Source organism: Dermacentor albipictus, chromosome 7, assembly GCF_038994185.2.
Source record: "Dermacentor albipictus isolate Rhodes 1998 colony chromosome 7, USDA_Dalb.pri_finalv2, whole genome shotgun sequence".
In the NCBI taxonomy this organism is placed as follows: domain Eukaryota; kingdom Metazoa; phylum Arthropoda; class Arachnida; order Ixodida; family Ixodidae; genus Dermacentor; species Dermacentor albipictus.
In genome coordinates, this window is record NC_091827.1 from 128,802,311 (window position 1) to 128,814,679 (window position 12,369).

Genomic DNA, 12,369 nt, shown 5'->3' on the forward strand with positions numbered 1-12,369 from the left:
TCACGGTTTCCCTGATCCAGGAAGTTGTCTGCCAGCAGTTCGAAAACATGGGTCTTCACACCATCTGCTCGGCCTATCGCCCTGATACCCACCCGGCTTCTTCGATTCCGCCCCGTCCCGCATATTACCCACCACGTTTCCGCAACCCATCTGAATGGCGAACTGCTGACAAGCCCATTTGTTTTAACTGCCGTCGAATCGGGCACATTTCTCGGCACTGTCGCAGTCGCTGGACTTCCCCAACCCAGTCTGCTTATACTGCCTACTCTCGTCCCTCAGGTGGCCCTTCTCATACCTATGCCGCACGCTCCGATAGTGCCACCACTGATTCTCCTGCGCTGAACTGCCCCTGTTCTCTTTCACCTTCGCCCCGACGACGACAATCACGCTCTCCCCAGCCCTGTCGCTCTTTTTCGCCGACTCCCTTTGGACGCTGCTCCCAGCCGGAAAACTAGATGATGCAGCGCGTCGAGGTGACGCTGCAATGCTGCCTACGCTGCCAAATCCTCTACTGACGTTGCCCACTCATCTGAACCTTCTTGACGTGCAAGTCGACGGTGTTTCTCTATCTGCTCTTATAGACACTGGGGTACATTTGTTGGTAATGAGTGCTGACCTTCGTAACCACCTGAAGAAAATAATCACGCCCGCCACGATGCCTGTTGTCCGTGTCGGCGATGGTAGAACAGGCCCCGTAATTGGTATGTGTGATAGCATGATCGCTCCACGATCATGCTATTCACAGTCATTGCCCACTGTCCCCACGACATCATCCTCGGCTTAGACTTCCTCTCCGTACATTCTGCTCTCATCGATTGTTCCGCCAGTACTCTCTGCCTTGACCTGCCTGTTCTGGATCCCGCTGAACCACACTCCAGTCGCTTCAGTTCCGTCAACTTCGTTCGCTTGCCACCTTCGGCACTGACCTACGTTGACTTAGTGTCATCCCCGCCAGTGCCCGACGGTCACTACATCGCCTCTCCTATGCAAGACGTCCTACTTACACATGGGATCACAGTACCTCATACCGTTGTATCTATTGCGGTGAACTGCGTCTGCCTTCCAGTGGTCAATTTTGGCTTGACGGCACAAGTGCTGCCACGCGGGATGTCTCTGTCCCAACTTTGCTCATTCGAGGATCACTCAATAGCATCTATTGCAGTAGACGACAATTCAGCCGATCCTCCTCTACCATCGCAGCCGGCAACTTGTACCATCGCCGACTTACAGTAAATGATTGCGCCCAACATGCCATCCAAGCACGCTCGTGAGCTCTACCGCGTTCTGTTTTCCCTACCACAATATTTTTGACTTTAACGATCTTCCTTTGGCCCAAACTACAGCTCTTAAACATCGCATTAATACCGGCAATGCCCCTCCTATTCGTCGCCGCCCGTATCGAGTATCACCGGCTGAGCGTCAAGTTATACACGCCGAAGTTCGCAAAATGCTTGCCAAGAACATCATTGAACCGTCATGTAGTCCATGGGCATCACCTCTTGTAGTGGAAAAAAAAAAGGATGGCTCATGGCGCTTTTGCGTGGATTATCGGCACCTTAACAGGGTTACCAAAAAGGACATGTATCCCCTACCTCGGATTGATGACGCCCTTGACTGCCTCCACGGTGCTGGCTATTTCTCCTCTATTGACCTTCGCTCCGGCTACTGGCAGATTGCCGTGGACGATCTCGACCGCGAGAAGACTGCCTTTGTAAAACCCGACGGTCTTTATCAATTCAAAGTGATGCCATTCGGTCTATCTAATGCTCCTGCCACTTTTGAACACATGATGGACTCCCTTTTTCACGGTTTCAAATGGTTCACGTGCCTGTGCTACGTGGACGACGTTATAGTATTCTCCCCAACCTTCGCTACGCACCTCGAGAGCCTCTCGGCAGTCCTGGACGTTTTTCGTTGAGCCAATCTGCAACTGAACGCATCGAAGTGCCAATTCGGCCGTCGCCAGGTTACCATCCTTGGGCATCTCGTTGACGCGAATGGAGTGCAACCGGACCCAGGCAAGATCCATGCTGTTACGCACTTCCCTGTTCCGAAGTGTGTCAAGGATGCAGCTTCATCGGCCTTTGTTCGTACTTCCGCCGTTTCGTGAAAAATTTCGTGGCCATAGCACGACCACTAACCGAGCTTTTGAAAAAAGACTCCCCTTTCCAGTGGGGCGATAACGAGGCTTCGGCATTCTCACATCTAATCAACCTTCTCACAACGCCTCCCGTTCTGGCCCATTTCGATCCTTCCTCGCCTACCGAAATTCGTACTGATGCCAGGGATCACGGAATTAGTGTAGTACTTGCACAATGCCAGCACGGCAGCGACTGTGTTATCACTTAGGCCAGCAGGCTCCTCTCACCATCGGAGCGCAACTATTCCATCACTGAGCGTCAGTGTCTGGTCCTAGTATGGGCAGTTGTGAAGTTCCGCTCATACCTTGTGGGGTTTCTGGCTCTCGCGGCGTTTTTCGGGCTCTCGCGGTGGTTGTGTGGAGCCATTGCGTTGTGTTGCCGGGGGCTCCGTGTCCCTGTCCTCCTTGCCTGGACGGGGTGGCAGCGGGTCATAAAACACTGTTGCTCTGCTGTCATCCCGCCCACGCGAAGGTCAACAGGCTTTCCCCATTGGCTGACATTTTGGTGAGATTTGGGCCCGCTTGCGTGCACTCCGGGTACGTGCGCGCAAGACGGGGGCTCGGGGAGACCACATCGGGGCGTCGGAAGGTGCGTACGTGTTCCTCTCTGTCGGCGGTGGCCCCCTTTGTCCGCCGCCGGCCGATGGTTACTTCGGCTCGTCGGGGTCTCGGCCTCGGCGGGCGCGGGCACTCTTCCGTCGTCTCGATGTCCTGGAGCAGCGTCTGCCGATCGTGCCCCCCGTCTATTCGTCTGTCGTTTCTTTCTATTTCCCTTTTGTCTGCTGTGGGGCGCGCGATGGCAGGCACTGACTGAAGGATAGGCAACTTCTTACTGCTGGGGTTCTTTGTTCTTTGTTCCTCGTTTCTTTGTTCTCTCTCTGTCGCGGTGCGCTGTTAGTGGCCACCGGCGACCATTTGGCCATGTTTTGTGTCTTAATTAGCTTCAGATTCGGACGTGATGTTAAAACGTGTGTTTGTATCGAGTCCCAGTTTAATAAATGTTCTTTGTGACTTCTCGAGAGATTTGCCTAGGGTCTCTCTTGCTGCGTGGGCGGTCTCGCCTTCCCCTAAGTTGGGGGCCGGCAGGGTGCATACACGCGCAGCTGCGCGTCGGCACACGGAGGGGACCGGAGCAGGCGTGGACGCGGTGCCCTGCGCGCATGGCAGCTCAGAGTGCTCAAACCCGCAGTGGTCGTCCGGCGCGCACGGAATCGGAGCGTGCGCGCCGTGAGCGTCGCGAGGAGACCACAACCTATATGGCCGAACCTTTTTCGTTGTCACAGACCATCACGCACTTTGCTGGTTATGCTCACTGAAAGACCCTACATGAAGACTTGGTCGCTGGGCCTTACGCCTCCAAGAATATTCGTATTGTGTCACCTTCAAATCTGGCCGATTACACAAGGACGCGGACTGCCTGTTTCGCTACCCGGTTGACAAGCCTGAGGACGCCGACAGTAGTACCGCCAACAGCATTTTCTCTGTGTCTGCCTTCGCTAACATCGCCGATGAGCAGTACCGAGACCTGTCGCCGCGAGCACTCATTGAGCGTCTGCGCTCTACACCTACCGACGCATCCATTCGCTGATGTCCTCCAGGGCAGCATTCTGTACCGAAGGAACTTCCTCCCTGACAGATCTGATCTTCTTGCCGTGCCAAAACATCTACGACAGACTGTGCTCTTTGAGATGCATGACGCACCCACTGAAGGACATCTTGGGGTAACCCGCAGGTACGACTGCATCCCCCGCAGCTTGTATTGGCCTGGTCTCGCTCGCTCCGTCCGACGCTATGTTGCCGCCTGTGATCATTGCCAGCGTCGGAAAACTCCTCAGGTGCTACCTGCCGGTCATCTCCAGCCAATCACCGTCCCTGTGCAACCGTTCTTCCGTGTTGGATTAGACCTCCTTGGTTCCTTTCCCACGTCATCCTCTGGGAACAAATGGGTAGCCATCGCAACTGATTACGCCACTCGATACGTTATCATGTGGGCTCTCTCTACAAGTTGCGCCACTGACGTAACGGACTGTCTCTTGCGTGACATTATCTTACTTCATGACGCCCCACGACAGCTGCTTACTGACCGTGTTCGTAACTTCCTCTCGAAAGTTATCGCCAACATTGTGCGTTCCTGCTCCACTCAACACAAGCTGACTACCTCATACCATCCTCAGACCAATGGCTTGATAGAGCGGTTAAACCGTGTTCTTACCAGTATGCTGTCCAAGTGCATTTCCAATGACCACCACGACTGGGACATTGCCCTTCCTTACGTCACATTTGCGTATAATTCTTCCTGGCATGACACCGCCGGATTTTCTCCATTTTACCTACTCTACGGCCGTGAACCGACCTTGCCGCTCGACACGGCACTTCCTCCTGCTGCGATCTTAACAGGCGAGTATGCGCATCACGCCATCGCCCTCGCCGACCATGCATGCCAGCTTGCCCGTGCTCGACTAATGGACTCGCAAACCACTAAGCAGCGTCAGTACAGATGTACAGTCTTCGCCTGGTATGCTCGTGTGGTCGACCTCTCGTCACGTCGGACTTTCAGAAAAGGTCCTTTCATGATACACAGGGCCCTACCGCGTGCTGCGCCAGGTGATGCCTGTGATGTATGAAATTGCTCCTGTGAGCTCAACCTCATCATCTACTCTGGCTTCTAGTGATGTCGTGCACGTTACAGTGGAACCCCGTTCATACATTTTTCACCGGACCAAGGAAAAAAAACGTAACAGCCGGGAAAACATAACAGTGAGGAAAGCTCTGAAAATGAATGAAAAAATGCAGCTTCAACTATAGACAATTTATTTACACAGAGTGCGCTTAGGACTTAAAAAAGTCTATAATGGTGGCTTGCCGTTTCTTTTGCTCGCTAGAAATCGCCACACATTTCTCAATAGCCTGGAAGGCCGCATTGCTGTCAGCGTCGCTGTGAGGTGCGACGTACCTGCAGAGGAGGTCCAGAGCTGCGACGGCTTCTCCAAAGCTAGGATTTGGCAACTCCCCGGCATCATGCGGCTCGTGCTCCTCATCGTCACCGCGCCACGGCAGTGGCAACCGACGAAGGAATATCCGCGGGAAATTTTGCCCTCTTTGGCGTAATCAAGAACCAAGAATCAAGAATCAAGAAGTCTTTATTGAGTAACACAAACAAAATGTATACACAGATATTTGGACCGATAGCCAATGAGGCTAGTAAGCGGTCCAATACAAAATAACATATAGGACAGCAATCACAAACACATTGAAGAAAAACTAACTTTGTAGCCCTGCTTCCATTCCCAAAAAATGTTTCTTGCATGTCAGTTTGAAATTCCTAGCTTGCTTTACTTCAATTGGCAACGAGTTCCAAATTTTCGCTCCTGTAAATTCTATTCGTCTTTCTCCGTACGCATTATGGCAAATAGGAAGGTTAAAATTGCCATTGCTGGCTTGTCTAGTGTTGCGGACGGGAATACTGAATGCACCAAGAGGTAAGGGGTAGTTGGTATTTATAATATTATTAACCATAAGAGCTATTTTGTAATCGCGTAAGGTTGTGAATGACATGATTTGCATTGCGTCAAAAATGTTATTGTTAGAACTATTCGAAGAAGGTAATCCCATGGTTTTCAAGGCACGTTTTTGTAGTCTTAGCAATGGTGTTAAATACGTTTTGTATGTGATTCCCCATGATTCACTGCAATAACTGAGATGACTGTGACATAATGAAAAATACAGTGATCTAAGAATAGCAGGTGGAAAGTGCCGTCGTGCCTTAGACAAGGTAAAACAACCGTACGCAACCTTTTTACACACACTGTGCACCTGTTCCTTCCAAGACAAGTGGCAGTCGAACATGACCCCTAAATATTTAAAAGAAGACACACTATCAATAACATTGTTGTCAACACATATAGAAAAATCACTTAATTCAATACACTTTTGTTTTGAACGAAAAATAATATATTTAGTTTTTTCAGTGTTTAAAGTTAGATGATTATTACGAAACCAGGTCGAGATACGTTGGAGTTCATTGTTAATAGGATTTTCTATTGATTCAAGTGAGTTGCCAGTAAAGATAAGTGCAGTGTCATCCGCATACATCAAAATTTGAGAACACTGTATTGCATTGGGGAGGTCATTAATAAAGAGCGAAAATAAAAGCGGCCCCAGAACTGACCCCTGGGGTTACACCACATGTAACAGTTTGGTATGCAGACTTGAACTGTTTGAGGACAACTTGCTGCTGTCGTGAAGAAAGATAACTTTTAAAGAATTCAAGGGCCCCGCTATGCACACCATATGCTTCCAGTTTCATTAAAAGAATGGAGTGTGAAACTGTGTCGAAAACTTTTTTGATGTCTATAAATACGCTTACAGCAACATTATGGTTATGAAGAGCAGATAGGATAAGCTGTGATAGAGTAACTACAGCCGTGGACGTGGACCTGCTAGAAACAAATCCGTGTTGCTGAGGACAAATAATATGATTAACATCAAGAAAGGTTTTCAGTTGGAAAGCAATTAATTTTTCAAAAATGGTATTGACGACACTCAGTACAGATATTGGCCTGTAACTAGACGGGTTGTTAGGGTCACCAGTTTTAAATATCGGAACAACTTTTGCAACTTTTAAAGTATCGGGGTATAAGCTAGAGTGTATCGCACGATTGAATATTCTGCACAAAGGAACACAAAACAAATCAATGTTGTCCTTGATTACCTTAGCCATTATGCCGTCTGGCCCGGCCGCTTTATTCGTGGGCATGTTCGCCACAACACTTGCAACTTCATCGCTAGTAATGTTCGAGAAACTGAATTCATTATTAATACATCGAGGTATGTCGGATGTCACTGAAGCTAAGGGAGTAGGTTGCGCACTGTTCTGACCGTATGTTGTGAAGAACTGATTAAACTGGTCTGCAGTCTCTATTGACAAGTTGACAGGAACAATCTGTTTTCTTTTAGCTGTTCTCGTAACTTCTCCTACAATCTTCCATACTTGCTTTGTGTCATTTCCTTGACGATTAACCAAATTAGTATAATACAATTTCTTTGATTTTCTCATCAGCGCCACGGATTTGTTTCTGTAATACTTAAACTGTTTCAAGTAATAAGCATTTGTTCTGTTGTTTTTGAGCTTATTATAGTATGAATCCTTCTTTTTCAATACTGTGAGTATTTCCTCAGTAATCCAAGGACATATGGCATGTTTGTAGTTGCGCCGAGAAAACTTCAGTGTTGACTTAGTAATTGCATCGGAAACAGCAGATACGAAGTTAGCAAATTCTGTGTGAACGTCACTGTGACACAGATTTTCGAAATGAATAGATTCGAGCAAACGCCTGACATGCGCGTAGTCCACCCGTGAAAATACATTGGTATGGGTAGGGCAAATACAATTGATACCCGACCGTGGCAGAAACAGAAAAGTTGAACAGTGATCAGCAATGTTTTGGTTACAAACACCAGCGCAGGCATCCATATCACGGTTACATAAGATGTGATCAATAATTGTTGCAGACTGATGTGTAATTCTAGTGGGCACATTGATAACATTCTTGAGGTTGAACGATTCCAGTAAGAAAATATAATCTGGACAGTCATCCTTTGATAAGTCGATATTGAAATCACCAACTATTGCTAACTGATTATTAAAAGACATCAGAGGAACCAGAATGGACTCCATATCAGATATGAACTGACTTGTGCACGTGTTTGGCGGACGATATACCACGCCTATTACGACGTCTGTCTTAAGGCGAATAAAAAGTGCTTCTGTGGTATTAGAGCTCAGAGAGGAATCCGAGAGCTGTTGATAATCTATGCCGTTTTTTATAAAAAGAGCAACGCCACCCCCTCGTGCGGTGCTATCTCTTGGTAAAGATAGCGTTGTGTAACCCGGTATGTACGGTATTTCTCCTTTCTTAAGCCAGGTTTCAGTTACAGCGATAAGATCATACTGGAAAGAATGTTGCGATAAATGTTGCGAGAATACGAGAATGTTGCTGACGTGCTAACGATTGTTTAGTATTACTGCGGAGTGCGCACGTCCGAGCACCCCTGTTGCGCGCAGCGCGCCGTGAGAGAAATGTACACAAGAGAGGATAGCTGGCCCGATAGGCGGAGCAATACCACGAGCAACGCCAACTTCCGGTTTCACTTTAGCTTCACTAAGACTGACGTCAGGGCCTCTCCTGAGCTTCCTTCTTCCTTCGTTTCCAACAACGATGCGGTGACCGTAATCACAGTGATGATAGAGCATTTTTCACGAATGGCCACTTAGTGGCGGCCTCTCGAACTGGCGTGCAGCTTCTTGCAGCCAGTTCCATAGCCAAGCCTGGCCAAGCCCAGCCAAAACTGGTCAAAAGCCAAAATGGCGGTTGGAACTCGTTGCCTAGTTTAGCCCAGGCGGGTGCGGGGTGTTAAGTTGCGACGTATCATGTGGGAACGTTTTCACAGCTACTACGTAACAGCGGGGTTCCTTATACATTGTATCCTATGGAAGCTATGCCGGGACCGGATAAAAATGATGTAGTAGCTGGGAAAACGCAGCAGTGAGGAACGTAACAGCGGGGTTCTACTGTAGTAGGCTCAAGGCCTACTACACTGCTTCCGAGTTCGGCCTTTAGTCGCTCCAACATGGTGCTTTTGCTGCTGGGAGTAGTGCTACGGAATAGTATTTCCAATGACGAAGAGGCGAGCAGTGAGAAGACGACGACGATGATTGGGGCTAGCGCGAACTGTTGCCTCTTGGCCAAGTGCGGCATATTACGTTGTAAATATACTTGTATACAGCTTTTCATCTGTGCCTTCTTACTTAACAATATTGTGGCTGTAACCATCTTTTTTCATGGTTTACTGCGTTGTTACGTTTTGGCCCAGCAGGGCTCCGAGCCGAGACAAGAACATGATGCTGAACGATGAATGAGGTTATATTATTCCGGCATAGCTGCTGCCGGTTAATACAGAGCACACACGGCGTGGCTGCGCTGTCCTTTTTACCAGCCTCGCTTTCATAAAGGGAGAGGGAAACACAACCCTCCTCACGATAAGAACCATGCGCGACAGCACCTTAGCTCGCCAACAGGCTCGCCGAGCTTCGGTACTTGGTGTAGGCAGACGCATGCGCCTGAGCGCAACAGCTCACCCCCCCACATAATAAAATTGGGGGGGGGGGGGGTTGTTCCCACTAGATCCACACTGCAACACAAACGCACTTTCTAATGTTTGTCGAAGTTTGACAGAAGAACACATTCGTGTTTCCTTTGAAGCAGTTGAAATGGGCGAAGTGTCGGAAGGTGGGCCGATGGTACGGATTGATTCCGGCGTACTGGGCACTACTGATGCGTAAATGGATCGGGTACCAGGACTTCTGGTGACCGCAAAGGTCGCCCATTGCCAAATTGGGTGCATTCTTGACGGATGAGCCCTTGGTGTGAAGTGGTTGGATCGGGCAACCGATCCTCAGGTGACCGCAGACGTCAAAGGGTTGCTCGCGGAGGCGTCCATGGACAATCTCCTGGGCATAGGCAAGAAGGCAAGCCCCCGCAAGCACCACAACAACCGCCGGATATGGCCCGGCCCGACCCCGATACGCAGAAGGTTTTACAACCTTTCTAAAAGGAACAGAACTGACGACCAGCGAGGACTTCCGACAGGCGCAGGCCGGATAATGAATACAGAATGAATACTCTGCTGCATTACTGCCGAGTGAGAGAAGGTCCTGCTCAGGCCATCTGCATTTGAATGCAGAGATCCTTTCTTGCATTTTACCGTGAATGCGGACGGTTGCAAACCCAGGCTCCAACGTAGCAATCTACCGTTTTTGTTCGACATTTGTTGAAGCCATGTGAGCGGCCTGGCCTGGCCTGTGTGTGCAGCCACACACAGCGTGGCTGCACTTTCCTTTTTACCAGCTTCGCCTTCACAAAGGGAGAGGGAAACGCAACCCTCCTCACGATAAGAACCATGCGCGACAGCACCTTATCTCGCCGACAGGCTCGCTGGGCTTTGGCACTTGGTGTAGGCAGATGCATGCGCGTGAGCGCAACAGCATTTTGGGGGGTGGTGTTGTCACTTCGTGTCTGGTAAGGGCTTTTACGGTAAGCTGAACTTGTGTACCTACTGTGTTGGCTTAGTGGCTGTGGTGTTGCACTGCTAAGAATGAGGTTATAGGATCAAATCCCGGCCATGGCGGCCCCAGTATGATGGGGGCGAAATGCCAAAATGCCCATATCTCGTCCATTGGGAGCACATTAAAGATTTTGTGGTGGTCAAAATTAATCCGGAGTTTCCCACTATGGCGTGCCTCGTAATCAAATGATTGTTTTGGCACGTAAAACCCCAGAATTCGAACTGAATCTCTATGCAATATTTTTTTTTGTTGCATAAGGTGTTTTCTCCATTGCCAGTGTTTCCAGCACGCACTGCTCATGTTGGTGATGCTCTCGGTGTAGTGATGGCAAATTTTTTATGTGTACCCAAAAGACATCTCTGGCCTTCCTGGATAAGTTATGGCACAATAGGCGGGTATCTTAAGGAAAGAAAAAAGAAATAGATGCAGAGCTCCCGTACAGGTAAAGTGTCACTATAAAGAAGCAACGTTTCGACTTCTGGGACAAGGGAGCTTACTTCCTGTGGCTTCAGTCGAGGGTGCTCGATGCGCTATCCAGCCCCTTAGCTAAAGTAGAGACTAGTGTTGGAGGCTCCAGCATAATTATGACCAATTGGGGTTCTTTAGCACGCAGTCGGCATGGTACAGGAGCTTTTTTGCATTTTGCCCCCAATGGAATGTCGCTGCTGTGTCTCAGTGCATTTCATTCATGCGAACCTGACTGTGTGGCTCATCCTCAATGCAGGCAGATCGGCAAGGACATCGCCAGCACATTTGCCAAGCTTGAGAAGCTGACACTACGTGAGTGAATTCCAGCTTTATAGAATCAGCCAGTGAACGCACATTGAAACAACTCCATTAGTTGAATATATATTGAATTAATTATACGTGAGGGTTAAATTTGCAGTAAGCTTAAAGGGGTTGAGGCACCAAATTTTGAGGCTATAAAAGGCCTGTTGTTGTACGCTGCTTCTGAATGTGAGGACACCAACAACGAGGTATTGGATGCTGCAAACATGTCAAAATTATTTTAATTCAGCTCCAAAAAGTCATTCAAAGCACCTTCTTGTGGTCGAGACCCATCGCTAGTGCAGCTGTTATGATATGACAGCGGAGGAACGAAAACGTTGACATCATAGCACACTAGCACAAAAATGTGACATATGATAAGTAGCGAACCGAGTGCCTGAGCCTAGCCTCCTCTATGACCGACCTACAGGCATATAGAAATCCTTTCTTTACGTAAAAAAGGGGTAAGGCGGGCAGACACGGACACAAGAGGAGAGAAGTGGACAACACGAACGACGCACGGAGGCCTGCAAACGGCATGTGGCAAGTTGCCGTGCCAGTAACTTGGACGGGCCTTTACACGCTGAGTGTAACGCTAGCCGGCTGGCTCCTAAAGGGACCAGGATATGCGTAATTTATGTTGTCCACTTCTCTTGTGTCTGTGTGTGAATGCCTTACCCCTTCTTTTGCATTATGAATCCTTACCAACTAGCTCAGCTTTTTGTAATTCTAAAAATCCTTTCTCTATGCTCAGGCTTCTAGAACACTGTAACCGAGCTAACCCTGGCCCCTGGCTAACCGACACATGCACAGTGCTGTAGCGGAGAGCAGTTGACGTAGCATCTGCAAGTCGCATAGTTCGGCAGCTTTTGGTCTCTCGTTCGCTTGGCGTTTCTCAATGTGTAAAGGCCTGTCCACGTTACTGGCACGGCAACTCGCCGCACGCCGCTTGCCGTTTCGTGGGCCGCCGTGCGACCATAGTTTTGCTTACGAACGGTGAGATTTCCTTGCCGTAGAGAGGATGGGACCAGCACCCATTTGTGCAGGAGCCGTACGGCGAAGCGGCCAATCAACAAACGAAGAATGGTCACTCGGGCACCGACGCCAGCCTCATCGCCGCTGATCGTTCAGTGACACTGATATCGTCGCTAGGCCTTTTCCAGTTCACTTCAAAGCCAAAGCTGACCGCGCTTTGTAATGAATCACAGACTCTCACAAGCTGCAATATTTTCTTACCGTTGTTGTTGCTCTTCGCAATATTTATTTATTTATGTATTTATTTATTTCGGATGTTTTCCTGGCCCGAAGGCATTACAGAAAAGAGTGGTAAGTGAAA

General features: G+C 49.0%; 1 protein-coding gene across 2 annotated transcripts in view; it reads left to right on the top strand.

The window, feature by feature from the left end:
* The window catches only part of Syx5 (syntaxin 5), a 292,245-nt gene that overhangs the window by 85,065 nt on the left and 194,811 nt on the right, over positions 1-12,369 (top strand). For both annotated transcript variants that reach the window (XM_065424230.2, XM_065424229.2), the window contains exon 5: positions 10,990-11,045. In XM_065424230.2, coding sequence (XP_065280302.2) covers positions 10,990-11,045 — 56 coding nt within the window. The remainder of the gene's footprint in view (positions 1-10,989; positions 11,046-12,369) is intronic.